Raw genomic sequence first — 24,498 nt, 5'->3', positions numbered from 1 at the left:
TTGTCAACTTGTTTACAACCTGTCTGATTGTTATTTTCGTTTTGCTGCATTCTGAGATTTGAGCAAATATTTTGGACAGTCGCCAGAATATCCTGAGAACCAATAGAGCCTTGAATATAAAACCCAACCCAAGTTGAGCCCCTAAAAAATGTTTTAAAATATTATGTATTCCTGATAAATAATGACAAATTACAATTGTTTTTACAAATCTAACACTCAACTAACCAGCTTCACGGGGACTGTGTGGGTGTGGTTTGATCAGATTTTATTGACAGTTGTATTCATGATTTCTCAGCTCATCCAAATGATATTCATAAATGTCCCACTGAATAATCAGTATACCAAACTACAGCTTTCTTCTCCTGCATCTTCTAAAGTGTGAGAATCAATCCGGCAATTATGTTTACAAATTCACCACACCACATAGATCCATAGTCCACCATGCTACCCACAGTAGTCGCACTCCATCCGTCACTGCTCACCTTAACTGGAGGCAAAATAGCTCATCAACATAGCCTCAAAATACCCTTGGATGTGCCCAGGACTGCAGGGTTTCCATGCAAGCCCTGGCACCACCAGCGAGCTGCTGCTGGCCAGGATCTCCACCTGTCCCTGGCAAAATGTCACGGTGATGGTTTCGATCTCTGAAGTGTAGATAAGCAGGACAAACGAAGTCCATCAGCCAACCTTTATGCCTCATTACCCTCCCTCTACCAGAGGAGGCGCCACCTGCTACCTCCTCAAGGTTGTGGTGTCCTTCCTCACCTAGTTACTACCAAAGCAGTAGATGGTTGGCTGAGTCCTCACCTACCTTCACACACTCCCCCTCTCTTCATCTCTCTCTTAGTCTTTCACTCTGCTACTGACAGACGTTGGTTATCGCTGCCAGAACTGCTGACAGGAGTCCAGGGTGAGTGTCAGCTTTAGCCACAGTTGGAACGGGTGGAAGGATGGAGGGAGCGGTGGAAGGAGGGAAGGATAGGAGGATTATTTCAGGGCCTCTGCCAAAAGCCCCTCTTTTGGTATCTTGGCGTCAGAAGTGATGATTTAGACGATGACACAGGATGATAACGCAGCAGTTGGCCTCTTGTGTCGTGGTTTCGCCATGCCACGTGCAGATTACAAAGATCCAGAGCTACTGTGACACAGTGAGGCCGACACTTGATGCCATTCAGACACTTAAGTTTCAACATGGCATATCAGCTATTTGAATACGGGAGAATTGATATTATACAGACTGTACAAAACTGAGACTTAGTCACACGTTATTTACAAGACATTGAGCTAAAAACGCTTCAAATTTTTTCCCCATCTTCAGGTAGAAATTCAAAAAGCAGTCCAATGCTGCATTATGAGGTGATTTTAATTATGGATTAAAAACATACATACATTTAGTGTTTGGGCCAGGATTGCCTACACAAGCTCTCACCTCTAATGTCAGCAGCAAACATGGACATGGCTGAGCTGAAATAGCAGTGCTAATGGTGCTAACAGTGGTAATAACAGCAGCAGTACTGACAGAGCTAACAGTGGTAACCTGGAGTGGAGGCAGTTAGCTAGTCAGTGGGACATGAAAGGAAGGACTCACATACATGCACTAACATGCACTAACATGCATGTGTGTCCAGCCTGAAGAACAGAGAGGCAGTGTGACTTCACTCTGCTCAGGATGCCATTACTTCACCATGTTTTTACTGCTATATTAAATCATGTTCAAAATCTCATATACAGAACCATTAAAGTTAACCAATCCCTTTATGTGTTCAGGAGAATAAACTGCAACCTTGATAGACGACCAGCTGTTTTGACCAGGTCAGGCTTAATCGGATCAGCTCAGTTTGAAGATACATCTCTGCAGAGTTGGCCAAGTACCACCTCTGCAGGCTCGCTGACTTTAACTTGACATTGATTCTTTTTTTTTCCATAACTACAAGTGGTAACCATAGAGACTGAATACTAACTCTCTATTCTTGCATCTGCTGAAGGAGGGATATCATATGCACGGAACAAATTTAGCCAAAGAAAAAGTGATTTATGCATTTTTTTTTTATATAATAAAACAAGTGTTGAAAGAGGAGGACATTTAACTGAAAGGTTGCACGGCTTCTTTCCTGCACGTTGCGGTAGTTTATTGTTAGGGATGTGTGTGTATGTGTTTCTGAGAGCACCTTTCTCTCATGTGCTTTGACGTTGAGTTTCAAACCTCAAAAACCTCAGAGTCAGGATGTTTTTGTTAAGTGGTCGTTGTGACAAATGGTGGGGGGTGGAGTAGTGGTGGAGGGGAGTTTGAGCAACAAACACTTAATTCTCTGCATTCAGGTGATTTTTAATGCACCAGTTTGAAGTTTTTCTGCATCGGTTTTTAGTGTAAATATCTTTAATTCTGTCAGAATAACAGTCCTCTGCTACTTTTGTATTTGTATTAGGCGAGACAATTGCAAATGGTTTAAATATTGAGAGGAACATGCCCCCTGCACCCCCAAATCTATACCTATGTATGACTGTCTTGACTACAACAGTGATATAGGGGAGTGTATTTTTGGTGTTAATAATGAATTTCTTTATTTGACACATTACTATTATTTTATTTTTTTAGTGATGGCCTTTTGTAGAGCAATTCAAGTTTTATGTTGCACAGTATTATTTCATGTGATGATTGGTCTCCAATAGTGTTTCAGAAAATAGGAAATAAGAAAGAAGTGCAAATAAGGTTTCCAGCCCCAGCTGATATGGAACTGTAATAGTTACACACAAAAACATGTTTTTAAATTGACACACTCATACACATACATAACCATGCTTTCACAACCAGTGCAAATATAAATCAAAAGTATGCACATGTCAAAAAGTTGATTACATATAGAGGCACATGTAACAAATGCCCCAGCATAAAAAAAACCCATCTAGTTGAAACCAGATTATATATAATATGAGCTATAAAAAAAAAGTCCTAATCCTTAAGCACATTGTCATTGTTTATTCCAACTCATTCTGAATTCTTTGTGTATTTCACTGCAGGCTGTTGGCCGACTTTTATGCTGCTGAAGTTTGCCTGCCTTTTCTTGTTCTGTCTTATTGTTTGTCTGCAGTTTGCAGGTCAGCGGAGGCAGTAGGAAAATAAAGTTTTCTTAACAAATTGCCTTGCAGTTCAAATGGATTGGTTACCATAGAAATGGTAACATATTTGTTGTTCTCATGTACTGTACATCGTCTTATTCATACACTGGTGGCCGAGGTTTCCATGCAAGGTGCCACCTGCTCATCAGATAAGCATTCACATACACACACACACACACACACACGGGGCAGCAGGGGGTTCAGGAACACTTCGACATGTTGACTTCTGATTAGGAGATGAACGCTTTATCTCCTGCGCCACAGCCACCCCTATTATTAATTACTACTATGGTGATACTTTATATCAAAGTACACACATTCACCCTTACGTAGGTGCTTATCAGCACGCATATTAGTAACATCCCTACTCTTGAATAGTCATTATGAAGCACTACTAGGCCATTACCTCAGAGTTTTACCTCAATAACCGCTCAATTACTGTGTATTGGTAGGATGTAAGGCACTTGTTGACTAGGAATTACTGAAGTGATAAGTTACACCTTGAAAAAACAAAGGTCTATTGAGATTCACAGGTTCTGTTCCCAGTCAGTGGTTGAAGAACAAAGCCAGCAAAAGTATAAACATCTCCTTTATTAGTTGAGAACTTTAGAGATTTTAAAAAATATCTAATAAAAATGCACTGTCTTATCACTTAAGTATGGGGTCTGTTAATTGCAGTAGTTGTGTGCTGTAATGGATTCAGTGTGAAGAGGAGGCAACTTCAGAGAAGGGAACTTGTGTGGGTAAAGTAGTCAAACTACTAGTGAATTAGTTATGAGTGAGACCTCGCTTTAGAATGAGGAAGATATTCCGAGTTAGGAAGACTTCATTTGGAGTTAATCGGGCACTGTCAACACTTGTGGTTTTGTGTTTTGCTACTGAAGAATATACCCCATTTATTAAGCTTTACTGAGAGAGAATGACAACACTGGTGGTACTACCACCTTACAGAGCCCATGCTGAGCAAAGCTTATTACGATCATATTGTTCAACAACTTCCATTCATCCTAACAATAAGCAGTAATTAGGAAAACTTTTAGTTAATGGCCTAATAGTTGTAGAATAGACCCTTTTAGGGCCAACGTCACAATGACGTCAGTTTATTAGCTGGGGCCAAAACACACCACAGGGCCGTAGGCTGCAAGGTCTTAAAAATGTTGTCTTGTTGTGTTATTGGGAGCCAGAACAGAAGGAGTCATGACTCAAAACTAAAAGTTTATAACATACCAGCCACCACTGGTCGTCAACAAAAACAAAGACAACTGGTTAAATGTGATTAGACATAAGGACTGGATGGATCAAAAATGCCCATATGTGCAGTGCACACTTCATATCAGGTTAGGGAAAAGTATTTCCTGTTGTAGAGATGAGTAACGTTATGTATTATTATTATCATGTCCACATAATCAGAAATTGAGGAGGTATTAGGAGGAATGTTGGATCTCTCCGTATCGCTAACTTTTTAGAGCATTAGCTAACGTTAGCTTCGATAGCAAAACAAACTCAAGGAAGCCATTCAAGTGTCGTCCTCCTCTGTCAGATTGGCACTGGAATTAATGTGATGTGCTACACTAAGATGAGACACCTGTTGGTCGAATAAATGGAGCGTTATGTTTATATATGAATTAACAAACAGTTAATTTAATCACGCATTCACTCTGCTCAGCGCTCTGCTGCTCCGTCTGCATCCGTCTGCGTCCATCTCCCCAGACAGAGTGTGTTGTGCTTTGGAGAACTGAACCGTACATTCTGATAGCACTCTGAATTTACAAACTCAGAATGAGTATTTCTGAATGCACCACTTGCATCATCTTCCTTCATTGTCTAAAACAAGCCAAGAGAACTTGCTAGCTAGCACTGGCTAATGTCTGTGGAGAATTGTTTTGCCTCCAGCTAAGCCCCGCCCACTAAAAAATGTCATACATTTACTAACAGTGAAAAGGTTTAAATGGACATACAGAATAAGGCATTAATAAGTGCTTTATAATGATGAATAAAGAGCAAATATGCTACAAGTTACTGGTAGTTGTATGTACCTTGATTTAAAGTGTTATCACTATTATTTGGATGGATGGATGTTTGCTATGCAGACAGATGTGCCCAAGGACTTATGCTGACAGTTCTCTGCCATTTGCACAAAAGATCAATTATTATATGCATAAAATTTACATTTCAATTACAAATACAAACCTTGAGGCAATAAAGTTTATTGAATTGACTTCCTGTGTTTTTTACTGCCTTTGTTCCCTCTGTCTGTACTGCAGGCTGTTGGCAGCTGTCCAGCGCAGTTCATTCTGAAGCTTTTGGCCGCAGTCGGGCAAAAGGTCATCGGAGGCAGTGAGGACAACTGTTTTCTCAAAATCAACATTTATTTTATCTTACTATGATATGGTTTGGTCTCCATGGAAACTGCAGTGGATTTCTTTTCCCAGTGTTGAATCCACTGGAGGTGGTGCAGCACATCATTTTCAAATCACTAAGATTAATGCTGGGCTCAAGCAATGAGGTTACTCATAGAGAAGCACTTATAAACACATGTTGTGCGTTCATCCAACTGCCAACCCATGCAGGACACACAACCTATAATCTACGAATTATAGTTTAGTTGTGTAGGAATCTTCATCATCAACATTACTTTTCTACCCTCTGACTCCAGACCTTCTACCATGACCCCAACCCCTAAAAACATCCCTAAATTACCACATACTTCCAGGACCTTTACTCCTGCACTAACCTTAAGTTATTCTAACTTTACACCAACCCTACATCTCATTCAAGTCACTGTTAGAAGCAACGACCAGAAATTCCTCACCTTTCTATTTTTGTGAACACATTTAGTTCTTAATAGTCTAGAAATACCCACACACACATTCCACCACACATGCTGAGCTTCTCCTACTGTAAGTGGTTACCATAGATACCACATGGCGAGGCTCATGAAGTACAGTGGGTCCATCTCACGTGGGAGCTATCGTGTATTTATAGAAGCACTGTGGTGTGGCCAGAAATGAGTTTAGACAATGCACTTTTTTGGGTAATAACAAGCAATGAAGTGCCGTAGTGTATGTAAGCAGTGACTTTGAACTGTCATTGTGCGCAGTGCTTCGGTGTCATAAAAAGAAGTTGGATGTTGGAGCTGTCCGCGGTGCTGAAAGTACAGCGAGGCATACAGAATATTCAGATCTCGAGCAAAGGAGGTCTTTTTTTCTCCTGTTTCGTTCTTTCTTTGTCATCCGTTTCTGCAGCTTTTTTTCCCCCTTCCTCGCGGCGTGCCTTTGTGTATGTCAGTGTCGGTCTCTTTTCACACAGAAAAAAAAAATTGAATGACTAGCACTGAACAAACAGCTTAACAAAAAATGAGAGCCTTTTCTAGTTCTGCCATCTGAGAGCTCCTCTCCCTTCGAAAGGTCAGCGAGTTTTGAAAAGTTTCTCGCAATAATCTGCTAGCTCTGCACTGCGCTGCGTGTTATGGGGAATCAAATACCGAGCACATATCATGACATGTTTAATTAAATCCTATTTTGTTGAATAATGAACTAATTAACAAACTCCTACTGAGGGGTTTTTCTTCTTCTTCTTCTTCTTCTTCTTCTTCAAAACACGTCTGATTTGGAAGTATGTCCCCTTATCTTCCCAGAGTAATTGTACTTCCTAAACTGACATAATTGAATTGCTACCCACCCTGGCACACGAGGTGTATTGTTCTCAAGGAATGAAGCATACCTTATTGCAATCCATCATAATCACTGTGCCTTTTTCATCTCAATTCAGACTTAAGCCCAGTGAATGGTTCGCTGATTGTATTTTGTGGAAATATTGTCTATTAGATATAATGGCTTCCTATTATTTAACATTGTTCTCTTGACATTGGTTCTCAAAACTAATGACCAATTACAGAGAATATGAACTGGGCCGGATGGAATAGAAAATGAGACGTCAGAACATGTTGGCTGTGGCAGGATAATCAATAAGACTGGTAAAAGGATTCACCTGAGCTGATTATTAACGCTATTGACTTTCAGTTAATAGGATTAATATCTGTTTAATACTGTATAATGATTGGCATTTACACGGCATCCAATTTATCCAGTGTTACCATCTGCTTCTCTACTCTCTGAAGCACTTATGTCTGGCTGGGTGCCTGACAGAGCACACTTGCTTCAAGACTTGGTACCCAGGAAGACAGGCAGGCATCACATTTTAACAGCTGTCTATAAGTCAGTCAGTCAGTCGTCCAGCCATTCGGGAGATGCATCTAGCTACAGCATTCTATCAATGGGCCATTTAGCCAGCCAGTCAGACAATCAACCCGCCAGCGAGCCTGTATATCTAGGAACATAATCACTATACTGACAGGAAATCAGGTGGACAAACAGGGAGACAAGACATAGTGTATGCACGAACACACATGAGTGAACGTATAGAATGCTGATTTAGGTCATGGCAATCATCTCTAATGGAAAAGTAGTAAGGACACTGAACTGTTTGCTGTGGTTGCTCGTACAAAAGAAAATGCAGTTTTTGGTAGTTGTTATGGTGACAACACACAACAGTGGGGCTCTAAAGTGAATCAAGTTCACAAGTTAGAGTTTGAGAACATGGTTTTGGCCTATTCTTACTCTTGTTTTTCATATTAAACAGAAACATAAACTAATCCAAGTTTCTCTCTTTCACCGAACTAAGACTATCCATCCACCCATCCATCCATCTGTCCATCCATCCATCCATCCATCCATCCATCCATCCATCCATCCATCCATTGTCACCGGCTTATCCGGGGCCGAGTTGCGGGGGCAGAAGGCTAGGCAAAGCACCCCAGACGTCCCTCTCTGCAGCAGATGAGATACATAATCCCTCCAGCGTGTTCTGGGTCTGCCCCACGACGTGCACGGAACAACTCCAACAGGAGGCACCCAGGAGACATCCTGATCAGATGCCCGAACCACTTTAACTGACCCCTTTCGATGCGAAGGAGCAGCGGCTCTACTCCGAGCTCCCTCCAGATGTCTGAGCTCCTTCCTCTATCTCTAAGGCTGAGCCCAGCTACCCCATGGAGGAGACTCATTTCAGCCGCTTGTATCCGTGATCTCATTCTTTCGGTCACTACCCAGAGTTCATGACCATAGGTAAGGGTTGCGACATAGATGGACCAGTAAATCAAAAGCTTTATCTTCCGGCTCAGCTGCCTCGACAGTCACAACGGTCCAACACAGCACCCGTATCACTGCAGAAGCCACACCAAACCGCTGATCCATCTCACGCTCCATTCTACCCTCACTTGTGCAAAAAGACCCCGAGATACTTGAACTCCCTCGCTTGGGACAGTAATTCACTCCCAACACGAAGGGGGCAAACCACAGCCTAAGCTTTGGAGGTGCTGCCTCACACTCAGCTGCAAACCGTCCCAGTGCCTCTGGAGGTCATGGTGTGATGAAGCCAACAGAACCACATCATCTGCAAAAAGCAGAGATGCAATTCTGAGGTCACCAAACCAGACCTCTTCGAGAGCTATGTCAGCATACTCAAACACTCATTCAAACTCGACAGAAATAAAATCAAACTCACCACAACCATCTCAGTTAGTCATCTAGCTGGTTAGTCCAGTGTTCCAGAAATCACCAGCTCTGGTTTGGTGGAAATAAATCCTCCTTAAATAAAAAGTATGCTGGCTCTTCGTGCACTTTAACAATCCCTGTGGTGCGGCTCTCACTCCTTCAGAGGCAGCTAAAGTACATCATGTTCATACAAACAAAGGAAAAAGGGGAATAACCGTTACAATGATATTTTAGAAATAACAAATTACTTGTTTGAAAATGTACTGTTACTACTTCACTGCTCATTTGGTCATTACTGCAAAACCTCACCTCAGTGTGTTTGCGGTTTGCTGCAAGTTGGTTTGTTTATCTTGAAGATCACATGGAAGTTAGGCTGCTACAATGGTTGCACATAAAAATGGCTGTCGCTCTGACCACTCTGCCATGTTGCTTCAAATGGTAATGTCAGTCTACTCTCATTTCATTACTATTTCTAAACCCCTCTCAGCATCAAGTATGAATTCAGTACTGTACTGTGCTAATTTTGTGTGAACACTGAATAGACCTCTGTAATAGGTGATGTGCCTAAAAAGCAGAAATTAATAATGACTGTGTTGGTGTGTCCAGTGCATGATACTTACCAGCTATAGAGGTGGATTAAAGAGTAATGGCTCTTGTCTGTGTCATGTGAGTGCGAGTGAGTGTGTGTGTGTGTGTGTGTGTGTGTGTGTGTGCGCTGTACACGTGGGCCTCTGCTTGCTTGTGATATTAGAAGCCATTGCATAGCATGCAAAGCGCATTCGCAACCAACGAGGGGATAGAATAAGTTACTCTTGTCCTGGCTCATCTACAGCCTCATCTAGTGCCAGCAAAGTGAATCAGGTCAGGAGCCTTTCATGGTCAGCGAGCTGCGGTTGGTCCGATGGGCTGACCTCACGGTTGATAAGATCAAGTTGATCACAGCATTAGGGTCAGATTACTTTCTCTACCGGCAAGCCAACAGAGGAACTGAAACATCAACTTGTTCGCAAATTATGTAAGATTCATTCTCAATTGCCTCTACAACCGCTGCTACTCCAGTATGTATACATGACTACTGCTGCTACTGCTACCATTCGTACTATCTCTACTATTCCCCCTGTACAGCTGCTTCTACTCCTACTAATGTTTTTCTGCTACTGCTGCAGCTCTTGGACAGTTGGTTGCAGGGGATACTGAGAAAAATATCTAAAGATGTTTGATTTGATCCCCCAGTACACCCAGCAAGGTTACACGTCCCTGAGCAACACACCATGCCAAACAACTCCTCTATAGTGTTGCAGCACAAGAAGCTGTTTCTCTGTGACTTCTCTGGAGAAATGCATATGCTCTCCGTTTGTGTGGAGCATGTGGAGACGCCGGTTACCTTATGTAAACTCGAAATCCTACTGAACCTTCCACTTTTGCTGTGACTATAGAGCTACATCTACCAGCACTCACCAGAGGTTTGCAGTGGGAACCAAGAGGAGTCTTTCCATTCATCTGAAGTGTCTAATCTTTGAAAGGACTTACTTTGGATGCGCTTGATCTGAAAGTGATCCATTGTTGTCTGCATATGATTTTAATCATATTTTGAGATCATTATATAACTTGTGTTTTGAGTACAAAGAGACCAGAGTTGAAGGATTATGTTGCGTAATCAGACATCACATTTTAATGCTGTCAGAAGAATATCCTATATTTTTTTCTCCCTCACATGCATTATTGATAACGTGACTATGATACCACTTATAATGAAAAAGTAATGCTGTGCTGAAATAATGTATTCTAGCCCATTGATCAATGGAGACGTAATACAGTGAAGACACTTGCTGAAGTTGGAGCATCAGAAAATATTAGATCTTTGACTTTTTCTATGTACTGCAGGAATTGTTTTTCTTTATTTCGGGGTCAGGTTAGGTTGTGCTAAGTTACATTCAGTGCAAGAGTTATAATTAGCATTTAAGCCACAAATAGTAGCACAGTTAAAAATCCCTCCTGCACAGTGCTTGCTTTAACTTACACGTATTCACCAACCTTTTAATTGAATAGTCATAATACTGAATGTACCACTGGTGCATTTGTTTTTGTCAGCCACCCTTTAAACTACAAAAACTTTCATCACTCCGTTTGCTTCTGCTTCTATTTTCACAACATCATGTGCAATATTACTTTTCAATATCATGGTCACTTGTCAATGTAGTCCAGTATAATTTACTCAGTCACGTGCAACACTACTTCTAGTGTTATATCACATTCAATATAACACTGATTATCAGGCGCAGTCTGTTTTTCCACCATTTTAGTTCATTGTTTAGTAACTCTTGTACTTATCTTACTCCTATTGTTACTCTATTAGTCACTGGTTTTGCTTTTGCTCCTTGAAAACACTTCTTATCCTGTATATTTGTATATTTCACCAGACATTTAATACTCTGTTGTTCTAAAACTGGGCCCAGTGAGTGACCCCGACCTGGGGAACCCACTGGTTGTTACTGGTTGAACGTTAAATTGTGGTTACTGTGCTTGGTGTTACTGTATTTGAAGCATTCTCTGGCACAAAAATTTCCTTCGTGATAAATAAAGTTCTATTAAATTGAACTGAATTGAATTTTTTGTTTCTTTCTTTACACACATATATATACATAAACTTAAAAAAGATATGTACGTAATTTGCAAAGGAAAAGCGAAGGAGAATTGCCTAAAAACCCCTCCAGGGGCTTACAAAGTGGTATCTTCCGTGCAGCATATTACAGGATATAATTACAGCTAAGTTATACACACTATTTGTATGTATCTGTCAGTAATTTTAAACCTACATTTTTAGATTTGGCCAGTAACCCCTGTGCTGTAACCCCATCCACCAATGGCTAAACACGCTGCTACAGTAATGTGTACCCCTGAAAGCTCAACCTTTGCTGAACACCAGTGAAAAATGACGCAATATCTTGACTTGTGTTTTGCAAAAAGGAATAAACTCATGTCAGGGCTGTAGGCATCGCTGCCTCTGTGTGGTATTTTCCCCTTGCTCTTTGTCTATGGATAGTGTGAGTTTGAAGTTGTACTAAATGTATCTACCACCTACTCCACTCAACCACCCAACCACTATATGAATCACAGTTCATCTAGTAGCAATTTTCTGTCTTTGCACACACACACACACACACACACACACACACAGAGGTAACAAAAGCTGAGAAGGCGGTAGCAAAATGATATCATTTAAAAATTATACTGCATTCAAAAGGTCACTGGCTATACTGTCCATTGAGAGGATAGTACTGTATTTGTGCAGGCTCTCTTCCTCTACTTCTCCCTCCTCTCCCTCTCTCTATTCCTCTCCATCGCTGTTTTCTCCACAACCTCCTTAATCAAACAGCCGCCGTCATTATCACCATCAAACACAAACATGTCCTAAATACCCAACTTACACTTGAGACCAGTGTTATTTGCTGTAAAATGCACTGTTCGGTTAATGTTACAGCTCTCCTCGTCCCTCCTCTTCACTCTCTTAAAAACTCTTCAGGTTTTTCCAACTGAGCGATTCAGGCTGAGGCGGGCGCAACCGCACTAGAGGGGGAAGTCAAGTCGTGCTGGACTGGCGCGATATCCTCGCACGGTTCACAACTAAAAGAAGACCTGACCCGCGTTAAATGATGCTTTTACATGATGGAATATGTTGATTTTAAAAGTTGACCAGGGATTTCTAGTTGTGGGGTGTTTGCGAGGCATGGCTTTCCTTTTAACTTGCTTATTTCTGTCTTGGTGAGTATGACAACTCTTTTCTCTGCAATGTTCTCGGACTTTTACGCACGGGAACCGAAGGCTGTGGATGGATGTGCGTTTGAGAAAGTGTCTTTTTCAGCTGTTTTATTATCTGTTGGAATAAGCTTTCATTAGTGCTTATGTACTTTAGTTACAGTGCGAGCAGTGTTTGGGGAAATCAGCACGGTGATACCAGTATCTATTTGGATAACATCACGCGCATATTGGATAGATTACTGGATGGCTATGACAACAGGCTGCGACCTGGATTTGGAGGTATGCTTGTGACCGTGTCATGCTGTGTTTTATGCGATATTGCCTCGTAAATTATTGGCTCAGTGTTCCTTTTCTCAGAAGATAAAGTTTTACTGTAGTAGTTGTGTGTGCCTCATTTTCATTTAGCTTCTGTGCTGCAATGGTTAAATATTAGTTCATTTTCATTTATATAATCATGTCAAAAATACTGGCTAACAACTGGAAACTGTCTGAAAATGAATTTATAATTTGAATGTCTTTTTGTTTTTAATTTTCTATGTATTAATGGCCATTTTGTTGCATAAGCTATACATTAAATATAGCTTCATATTTACTGTTTTTGATTTTTGAAAAACATTCAAATGTTTGATCCAAAGTTGTTTTTCTCTGTATCAAAGCAACTACTTATCCTTCTGCTGTAGGTCCAGTTACAGAGGTCAAAACTGACATCTTTGTCACCAGCTTTGGACCTGTTTCAGATGTTGAGATGGTATGTAAACCATACTGACTGCTGTTAAACAGGACGCACAGGCTAATTCACTTGCTCTCATGCACATGCATGTGTTTCATCACTCTTTAAAGTCGACGTCAGTGTATGAGCACAAAAGAAAATGTGTACAGTTTTCCCGGTAACCCTATGCATATAGCATCTACTGTAGTCTTGGCTCTCCCAGCCTTCATTATTCCAGCATTTGGGCAGGATGTCATTAGTGCAGCTTAGGATTTTAATCTGGTTGACAATCCCCCCCGTCAGAGAGCGAGAGAGAGATGTGGCTGATGTTGGGATGGGATAGGTTTGCCATTCCTGTCATGGGATAGGCTGAGGGCTGTATGTCTGTTGTATTGTACACTGTTCAGGCTTTCGCTGCATCTAAAGCCCACTTGAACTGCCATGGGATGTGCTGGTGGCAGTTCTGTAGAGAGGCACGTAAAAGGCTCCTCAGAGGCTGCAAGGCCATCCATGTGATCTAAAAGCATGCCATGCTTTATGCTGACTCTGTAGATAAAATAAACTGCACGCATGTTTAAAGATTTCACCATAAATCAGTCAATAAATTCGCCTAATTTTTATATGTGGCAGTTAAAAGAAAATATGATTAAAGTTAAGATAAACCTCACAAGCAGTATGTTGAAATATATGGTTTATGTGTGAAATGTAATCTGAGGGCTATTTTGAGAAGATCACAATGTATTACTATGTAAAGTCCCATATGAAGCCCCTAAAAGAAACAACAGATACACGTCTTGATTGTAAAAATTATAATTTTAATTTTATTAGCACTGGCAGCAATAGCAGAATCGTCAAGAAATGAAAAAACAACAACAACTGACTACATTGCCAGCACTCCATCCAGCAGGTCCAACAAAAACCATGGCTCACAAACCCATCTGCCATTCTCTCCGGGGGTAGTGGAGATAGTAACGGCAGGAGCAGAAGCAGCACCAGCAGCACTGATGGTAGGAGCAATAGTAGTAAATAAATCCTTAACCCACACCCTAACCTCCACCCAGGAATACACCATGGACGTGTTCTTCCGTCAGACATGGATCGACGAGCGGCTGAAATTCGAGGGCCCCATTGAGATCCTGCGGCTCAACAACCTGATGGTCAGCAAGATCTGGACGCCGGACACCTTTTTCCGGAATGGCAAGAGGTCGATCTCTCACAACATGACCACCCCCAACAAGCTGTTCCGCATCATGCAGAACGGAACTATCCTCTACACCATGAGGTAACAGTGCTGGACAGTGAGCTCCAAACCCAGCCAAGACCGGAATAGAGCACAGACCTGGAAGGCAAATCAAACAAAATAAGCATCCAAGAATATGCACAGACATGAAAAGAAATGAAGAGTGCCATTCCAAAAAAAAAAAAACAAGATATGTGCCATCTGATACTGAAAACAGGCCTGGAAAGCAATTCAAACAAACATGACTCCAGCTTTGTTCCAATGTAGCATCAAAAAAAAGATCCCACTGGAGCTGCTGATGGCATAAAAACAGCTTATTTTTAATAATAAGATTATTTAAGTGGATCAACTTCACTTTAAAACACTGAATGATAAAGTTCAAGAGCTTTATCTGACCCATACTGTTATTGTGTCATTAGTTACCTTTCAGGAGTGGAACAGTTACATAACAGGACATCATTACCTACTCATCTCTACACAGTTCACCCATTTACCTTATATCATTTTATTTCTTTGTTTGTTTTAGTCAGCCATTGTGCAGCATTGCACCAAAACAACTGTCTCCAGCTTTAAACATTACTCAGCAAGTAACAGAGTATCAAATATAAATCAAACGCTCCTTTCAACTCTTCTCTATTCTGACAGATTAACTATAAATGCAGAGTGCCCCATGCGTCTGATGAACTTCCCGATGGACGGCCACGCCTGCCCGCTCAAGTTTGGGAGTTGTGAGTTTGTTTCTCGTTAAGCCTCGCTGCTCTGACAGATGGTGTCACTCTCAAATGATCGCTCTGTCACTGAGTATCTGATTGTCTGACAGCGTATATTTAAAGATTTCTATTTAAGATGTCTCATGCAGGAACTTGTGGAGGACTGTAAAAACAAATCTATGCTGGGAGTTCAAGTGTATGGAAGACCAGGCCGGCAAAAATGTTGAAATGAAAGTCAAATCTTAAGGTTATCTAAAAAACTCCCATCAACAGGGGGAATGTTACAGATCATTGTTCAGCAGCTATATGTGCAATGTAGCACTTAGTTATTCATTATCCATGAGAATGCAGACAATCAGGTACATTTTGAAAGCGGTAACAATATTTGTTCCATTGTCTGTTATCCTCTAAGTTTCTTTGATGGTTTGTGTCCTAAATTATTTTTAAAATTCAAAAAAGTGTTGCAGAGATGACATTTATTTGTAGGCCAACACAGAAGTCAACGACGCCCTGGTTCCCGAGACGTTAACTTCAGTGGGATTTTCCATTGGATCTTGGATTATTGCAGAAAAGATCTGTGGCAAACCAAAGTTTATGGCACTTGCATGTTTTATTCAGCGAGATAATCTTCACAAATGATCACCACTTTTATGACTTTTGGAGCGTAAATGCACTCACCAGAAATAAAAAGCTAACGTTAGCTTATGAACGGCTTACACCAGGGTCACATGACTTCAGCGTTGCCACCACAATGAGACTGTAAAGCCTCGTCTGGCGTGATGACGTTCTGTAGTCTCATTTAGCCACTTGTTAGCAACCACCTTTTTTAAGACACGTGAAGGCAGAACAAAACATGAAAGTCTCTTAAGCTCGTGTTAACCACAGACCTTATTTCAAGCTTCCAACCATAAACCCAATTAAAAAACCCACTGACTTCAAGACGAGGGAACCGGGAGTGCTAAAATGCTAACTCGTTTCCAGGCTTTAGGACTCTATGGTGGTTGTCTAAGTGTTAACAAAGCTCTGCATTCATCCCGTGTAGATGCTTACCCCATCAGCGAGATCGTGTACACTTGGAAGAAAGGTCCGCTGTCCTCGGTGGAGGTGCCACAGGAATCATCCAGTTTGCTGCAGTACGACCTCATTGGTCAGACAGTTTCAAGTGAGAGGCTAAAGTCCAACACAGGTGAGGAGAAACCCTTTTAGTCACTATGTCCTAGCTCTGCATTGTATATTAGAATCAATAGTGCTGACTCTTGATGTGATGTGTGACATGTTTTTATAAGGTTTTTCTGGGGTTAGGTAATATCTCTGATAGAACGTTACCAGAGCTTTTATTGTAAATCAAGATATATGTATATATATATATATATATATATATATATATATATATATATGTAATAGCTTTCAAACTACATGCGTGTCTAAGAATTATTGATTTGCCACCAATAGAAAAACAAATGTCCTCTCCAAATTCCAGGTGAATACGTCATCATGACCGTACACTTCCACCTGCAGAGGAAAATGGGCTTCTTCCTGATTCAGACTTACATTCCCTGCATAATGACCGTCATCCTGGCTCAGGTCTCTTTTTGGATTAATAAGGAATCAGTTCCAGCTCGGACTGTCTTTGGTAAGATTACTTTACATTAACTTATATGCTGTATGAATTCCAGTGTAAATTTCAAGCTTATTTCCGAGTGAAAGGGGGCACTGATGCAGACAGGAGCAAATGGAGGACGAACACATGCTGCACATTGCTTTCCTGCTGGGCTGGAATCATTTGGAAAATTCAAAACTATTCTCACTTTAGCTGCCAAATATTGCAACACAATGGCTCACAAATAGTAGAGGTGTTTTGGTTTTTTTAATAGAAAAAGCAGTCTGCGCAGTTGTTATTTTGCATGATTGCAATCATTTAAAGAGGACTGTGATGTGTGGTATGTAAATCACATCAATCCACTGAGCAGAACAAGTCAGCTAGGAATTTATAAAGCTTTTTTTTTTTTTTATAAAGTTTTATATGATGCAAGTTTTTGTTCTTACAAAGTTCCCAGCTCTCAAAAGTCAACTTTATTTTCTAAGTTTCTAAGACTCAAATGAAAATTTATCGACTCACCACCCACTGCTCGACCCCTGTGTAAGTCTAGCTCTGCAAACTTTAAGCAAGCATACTTTTCTCTATTTACTGCGCTCTGATTAGTTTGAACTGCACAGAGTGCTCCTTACGATACATCCTCCCGCGCGAGAACAGACACAGACATCACCATATGTTTTAACCTGTCTTCATTATCTCTATTTCTTCTTCGCTGTTGTGGAGCTGAATTAATTGGGAATGAATGTCCCTTTTTGAAATTGGTCATGCAATGGCCGAGAGAGGGAGGATGTTTACTTGGCCCTCATCCGAGCACTCACAGGTTCCGCTTGCTCACATTACATTACGCTACAGTTGCCACCAAGCTTTAGCCTGGGGAGCAGAGAGGGTGAGAGACGCTGAGGAGAGACGGAGAAAGTGAGACTGAGAGGGAATGAGCGAGGCAAAAAGACAGCAAAGACGAAGAAACACGGGGATAGTGTGGAGAAATTCCTCTCCAGTTTTTAATTCAATCACCCCACTCCACACACACACACACAAACACACACACACACACACATCCTTATGTTCATTTTCAACAAGCTGCAGCTGAGCGACCTAACACTGCTGGCCTTGTAGATTATGGTCGTGTAGTCTGTGTTTGTCTTTGGATGCGAGCCAGTGCTCCAACGAGCCTATGCACTTCTTCGGAGAATAGATCCCAATCATTAGTGTTAGCGTGGAAGTTGGGGGCCCCATGCGGAAAGCACATCTGTGGCAACTCATTAACCTCACTCATCCTGCTGTTTTCATTTTACTCAGTATTGGGTATTGGATTAAAAAAAACTGCTCATTCTCTGAATTGGCTGCTGTTGAGAAGGAGCTCTGGGCGAACCCAGGGCATGCTGGGTATTTTAGAGAGGTTGTAAAGACAAAAAAATCAAATATTGGATTTTTATGACACGAGGCCAAACTTTGTCCTCAGAGTGTAGTAAACTTTGTTTCTTAAATTAAGGCACCATGCTTATGAGCTCTTAAAGTACAGTAAGCAAGCGATGTGCTCTAAAATGCTGTTATCTGAGTTGAATTAATGCTGTCGTTGGTGCATGTGAGATAGAAGGTTAAAAACAAGGGATAGAAGAAGACAAATTGCTATATGGTTGTGCTCCACCCCGACGGTACATTAAGTCATAGCATGATGTGTGCTTGATTGTCAACAACCTAAAAGCTGAAAGTCCCCTGAGCACATGTCTCACAGACTTAATTGAGTGTGGCCTAATTTGTACCTTGCTTTTTCCATATAAAAGCACATAAATGCCCCAAGCATTTCATTTCTATCCTGTCTTTATACTTCATCCCCCTCCCTCCTACACTCGTTCTTTCTTTCTCTTTCTCCTGCCTCTCCCTCCTACCCTGACAGGCTTTCTTCCCATGTCCCTCCTCCCCTCTGCAATCATTTAACTTGTGCTTGAGCTTGAGACAGTCAGCGTTGGCTGGCTATCGGAGGAGCTTGTATTTGAGAGCTGTTAGCTTTCACTGCTGAAGTGGTGTGTAGAAAATGCTTTTGAGACATTATCGGGCGCATTAAATCCCCCATAAGTTCCGACGCTGCTAATGAAATGTGCACAACTACAGCGCACATTTGGTAAAAGCACGGACAGCAGTGTTCAATGGCCCCCTTTTCCCTGCTTGCTTTAGCTTGATGAAAGTGAATTAGATATGTACTTTGTTAATGGGCCATTAAAGGAGATGTTCTTTGTCAGCATCTTTATCTGACTTAATAAGGTTGAATCTGGGCAAGACAGAGGAAAATCCTTTTTAGTGATTAAGAGCTACTTTTCTAGAGGCAAAATAGGACTTCATATGTATTTGTTTTGGTGTGTTTTGATATTTTGACACTTCAAAAGTGCCCCTAAAATGCACCTGCCATGGACCTTTTGTGTGGTAATCAAACCATCATGTATCCGAGAGAACTTATGAATGGCCTCAGATACAGTGTTTTTCTTGGTTTTATACACTTTGAGGCTGAGCTCAAAGGGATCTTTGCCGTCTGTGTTTCAATCTGGAGCCACGGCCAGAAGTTTAGAAGAACTTTTGACAGACTTTGAAAAGCCTAGCGCGGTCTTAACTTCAGCTGAGACAGATATCAAAAACCATGTTGCTTTCAGTCCCCCACCTATCCACTGATACATACAATAAACAAATATTAGGAAACGCTTTTTGTGGCTTGTGTCTGGGTCATCTTCACTTGACGGCTTTCTTGAGAATGTTTGCACATAATTGGTCCCTTTTATTGGTGTGCCAGTGCGGGGGCATGGGTTAGTCTGTTTATGGACAGATTAGCATCCGCTGAAGTGACTTTTTGGCAAAGCTTACTGGGCTGAAATGCCACATGGTCTGACATTCTAGCTGTATGCCATCAAACAGAGCTGCTGCCATGTGTCAAAGATAATCCTTGGGAAAAACAATTGTGTAGACACTACAATTATTATTTTTTTCCCCCTTATTTTGTGTAATGAAATTACATTTAATGCCTGTCACATGAACAGCTCGGGCGTTTCACATATGTTGTGTTACTTTTTATGTAACCATATAATATTTTAGACAAGAACCAAGAATATTTATGTCGACACCCTCCTGTCCAAGCAATTAATGAACAGCCTTTTCAATATCAATTTCAATTTTTCTAGTGTGCATGCATGGATTTTAACACACTTTATCATTGACAATCCAAACCTTCAGTTTCTACATAATTAGGTTGTGCATGCCACGGTATTCCAGTGAAAGAGTAGACACGAAAACTCAAATTTAGCCCCTTAAGAAGAGTTATAATTGGCGTCTACACTATGAGTAAGACCTCAATCTCGTGCACCGTGCATCTTGTGCATTTTTATTCGCAAATTGAGTCTTCAGAAAATCATTTAATCACAGTGTTGAAAGCTGTCAGACCTGTGTGTCAATGATTCACCACGGTACATGCTAAGACCTCACTAGCTTTGAATCATCTCTGCAGCATTAGAGTGTGCTTCAGCTGCTATCAGCCCTGCAATGCTGAAGTGATCACAGACATTTGCCAGATGGTATATGTTGCTAAGAGAGTTGAAACGACAATTTCCAAAGAGATGCTGCAGTTTTGTTTGCTACTTAAACGATAAAATAGCTTTGGTGAGAGGACCTGATAGATTTGATCTATTGATTTGAGGGGAAGACGCTCTGAAGTCATATGGGAGGCAGAATGGGAGCTTTTGATCCTTAAGTTGTTTTGTGTAACATAACATTTGTTTGCGTGTGTGTTTGTGCGCCTGGGGTGTTTATGTGTGTGTATCCAAATCAAGCTGATTGCAATGGTCTCCCATAATCAAGCCTCTACATTGTTATTCATTGACAAACATTTCCAGGCGTTGAGTCATATGATGGTTTCTCAGAAACAGAAAAATAAAAACCAACATACACTCACTACATCCATCATCATTCTCCAGCCTCTTTAATGCATATCTGGAACCTCACAGTTCATAACAAAGAGTAAAAGTCATGGTAAATGACCTCTGTCCATCCTTGTTAGGGCTTGGCAATATATCAGTATTGTGATATCATCTTAGGTTTTGGAGATTTTTCCTGTTTGTAAAGGCTGCATTAAAGTAAAGTCATGTCAATTAATGAACTTACACACTGTGCTAGCTGTTCTATTATCTGCCTTTGCCTACTTTGTTGTTATATCCACATTACTGATGAGTATTCATCAGAAATCCCATTGTGTGAATAATTTGTAAAAGCACTAATATTCTACCTTACAATATCACTGCAATATTGTTATCGAGGTATTTGATTAACAGTATCATGATATTTCACTTGCTCCACATAGCCAAGCCCTATCCTTGTATTATATCTGATTGTTGCATGTTTTATGAGACTGTTTAGAACAATAATATCCTGAAAGATCCTGCCAACAGGCCAACAGGAATTCAATATTTTTTTTCACATCAGATGGGTCACCAGAAGAAAAGAAAAAGAAAAACTGTATTGGAAGACTAAAGAAAAATAACCACCATCAACAACAAGAAGAAGAATGTATTGTACCACAGTGCTTGATTGAGCCATTTAACAAAACAGCATTAAAGGAAAACACTTATTCAACTCCTAACGAGAGAAGGATGAGAAGATCAATTCTATTCTGGTGTCTGTGTGTTAAGTATGAAAGTAGAGCCAGGAGGTGGTTGGCTTTACCTCAGCATTAAGACAGACTTATCTGTCTCTGTCCAAAACAAAAATAAATTCTTTAATTTTTAGCTAACAGAGGATGAGCAAAGTAACTTCTGATAATTATACACTCTAAAAAGAATTCACTAGTTCAACTTAAAAAAAATTAAGGTAACAATTTGCATGACTCTTTTTAAATAGTTCCACTTCTGGCCTTACTGACTGAATTCTAAATCTTTTCTGACTTAACTCAATTAGTTTAGTACAACCAACATGAATTTCTTTGACCTCGAAGAGCTTAATTAAGTTCAACCAATTCAATATTTATTCAAAAGCTGTGGTGATGTGTAGTGGTCAAACTATTTTATATGAGATATTCTAACTTATTTATATTAATTTCATCCAACTTCTTAAAATAAGTTGTCAACTGATTAAAAAAATGTGGAAAGAGACTGGCTAGCTATCATCTAACTCTCTGCAGTAACAAATAAGTGTATTTCAAAACATGTCTGATTATTCCCTTAAAACAAGAACAAGTTTAACTAATATACTGCCACAGTAAACATAGTTTTAAAGGAAAGACCATCAGTCCCAGTACCATAGTAGGATAAAATGAGAAATCAAGACCAACACACTGCTAACTTCTCTTTCCTTCCTACATCCAGGTATCACCACTGTCCTGACCATGACAACGCTCAGTATCAGCGCCCGCCACTCCCTACCAAAAGTTTCTTACGCCACAGCCATGGATTGGTTTATCGCCGTTTGCTTCGCCTTCGTCTTCTCCGCCCTGATTGAGTTTGCAGCCGTCAACTACTTCTCCACCCTGCAGGCCAACCGGGAGCTGAGGAAGGCGGCTGCCATGAAGGCTGCGGCTCAGGAGGCCGCCGCTGCAGCTGCAGCTCCGCCCGCAGCCACGGGGAACGACGGAGAGGTTACCGCAGTAAGTCTGCCTCACTGTTTTACACCTGTTGTGTTCAAATGCAATGTCAAATCTGCTCTGAGTCAAGGTTAAAGCTTTTAAAGCTCACGCTTAAGAGAGGGAACAGGGTTTATGTTGTTTTTTTGTTGTTAACAAAATGTAGATGCCGTCCTGCTCGATGTGATTTGTTTGTCAGTCAGAGGATGGAAGATGGGATGGAAACGTGATACAGAAATTAGGGCTGCATCGATCAATTTTTTAGTCACATACCCAAACTTTGCCAACACAGAATCTTGATCTAATACCAAAAGAGGCCCCTTTTGCCTCTATTTTAAAAGCTAAAAACCTCAGAGTGTGGAACTTGTTATGATACTTCTTCCACATCTCACTTCACACTTGTCATATACGTGTAGGTTACATGCAGTGGTAGGATTACTGGTGCTGTGTACAGATACAGACCTCACAAATTGCGCTGAGTTGCTGTGATAAATGGTGATCAGAGCTGATGCAGCACTCACAGGAAAGGAAGAGGACTTCACTTGGCCTCATTACATGCCTCTTCATGAAACCACTCCACTGGCTCCACCACACTTCTGTCTTTTTTTCTTACAAATCTAAACTTAGCTGCTAAATAACATAACTCTCCGCAGGGCTTTTAACTCATTTGCTGGAGGTTGGTCATTGTAACGGCAGTATTCATTTTCTGAGCAGTTCTCCTTCATTGAACTTTGTCAAACATGTATATTGTCCATGTAATCTTTACAGATGTAAGATGTCTACATCAGAAAAGGCATACTGAACCCAATTCAGGGAACAGTGCTAACCACCAAGACGTTTTCAGTGGCAGTGACGTACCATTGCCTATACGTCAACATTCAGTGAAGCATAGACGGTTGTGATTTAATGTCAGTGGTACATTTGCACATCAAAATTTCATAGTTAATTCAAGCTGGGTTTGGGTGATATGATGGTACCTACCATGGGACAGAAGAAATGTATCAGCACCAGTTCTACCTTAAACAAGGCAGGCTATGTAGCAAATTAGGGCTGGATACCTGCGTGATGTTGCTATATAAAGCTGTAAATACAAAAACCTGTAACACTGGAAATTGTTGTTCTCTTTCATTTGAACGAATTGTAGTTTATCTGTTTTAAATCATTTCTTGACTGAATACAGAGCAATTACTGTAAATTAATGTAAACCCTTACCAGAATATAAAATGCCATATGCCATGATAGGAGATTTGTCCATATTGTGCACCCCTAATCCAGGTTAATGCTGAATGGACTAGCTATAGGCGTATCCCATTTGCACAGATTCCAGCAGTATATGGACTTATTTTTCATTCCAGTTTGACTGAGTTAAGAAGATTGGCTGCAATTTTGTGGCATTATGTGTCAATTGGGTGCGAAGGGTTAACCCCAATAAGAGAGAATATAGCCAGCAGTAGGTTTGGTACTATTCTGGATATATGTATGTTATCTTTCTCTCACTATATCCCTCTATATATCCGGTTCTATTTCTCACGCCTTTTGTTTTCCTGGTTTGACTTCTTTGGTTGTTGTCTCTTGCTAAGCTTGTCTCAATTTCTCCTCCTGTCTTGTTCTGTTTGTCTCTCCTTCTGTCTCAATCCACCCTCAGCTCTTTGTCTTTATTTAACAATTTCAATGTTATACTCTTTTCCAATTTCAGTTAGCTTTTTTGGCATCACCATGTAAACACACCAGTGTTGCAAAAACACACAAAATGAAGAGTGGATAAATCAAAGAAAGTAGTGGTGATTATGATAAAAACTTGTGATAAAAGAACATTCCTTGTGTACAGGCGCACACTCTGACAACATAAATACAATTAAATCACAAGCTCCATATGTGTTAATTTTGTACATCATATATATATTTACTCTATATGTGGTTAAAGACAGGTGTATGTTGACAGATTTCCTATTATTGTTGTGCCTTGTGGCAGCAGGTAACAAACTGAGCTGGGGAGTCTTGCTACAGAAAATTATCATTAAGTCTGGAACAGCTTTTTCAAATCTTTGATGTTATATGTTTCTTGTGTTTTGGGCACATGCAAAATCTCTGTTTTGTTTAGATTTGCTTTTTAGTGCAGTTTTTATTTTCATTTTTAGTTGTTCTGTCTGGGATTTGTCTTTTGGTCAGCTTGCTGTGTGATTTGTTTCCCTCTCCCCAATATAAACTTCTAGAGGAA

General features: G+C 40.6%; 1 protein-coding gene across 1 annotated transcript in view; it reads left to right on the top strand.

The window, feature by feature from the left end:
- Positions 1-11,966: 11,966 nt before the first annotated feature.
- The window catches only part of gabra6b (gamma-aminobutyric acid type A receptor subunit alpha6b), a 37,576-nt gene continuing 25,044 nt past the window's right edge, over positions 11,967-24,498 (top strand). The window contains exons 1-8 of the mRNA XM_049591741.1: positions 11,967-12,434; positions 12,586-12,710; positions 13,112-13,179; positions 14,202-14,422; positions 15,026-15,108; positions 16,133-16,276; positions 16,571-16,723; positions 22,027-22,304. Of these exons, the coding sequence (XP_049447698.1) occupies positions 12,346-12,434; positions 12,586-12,710; positions 13,112-13,179; positions 14,202-14,422; positions 15,026-15,108; positions 16,133-16,276; positions 16,571-16,723; positions 22,027-22,304 (1,161 nt within the window). The 5' untranslated portion in view covers positions 11,967-12,345. The remainder of the gene's footprint in view (positions 12,435-12,585; positions 12,711-13,111; positions 13,180-14,201; positions 14,423-15,025; positions 15,109-16,132; positions 16,277-16,570; positions 16,724-22,026; positions 22,305-24,498) is intronic.

Source organism: Epinephelus fuscoguttatus, linkage group LG12 (genome assembly GCF_011397635.1).
Source record: "Epinephelus fuscoguttatus linkage group LG12, E.fuscoguttatus.final_Chr_v1".
Lineage (NCBI taxonomy): Eukaryota > Metazoa > Chordata > Actinopteri > Perciformes > Serranidae > Epinephelus > Epinephelus fuscoguttatus.
This window is presented reverse-complemented; position numbering and strand designations above follow the sequence as displayed.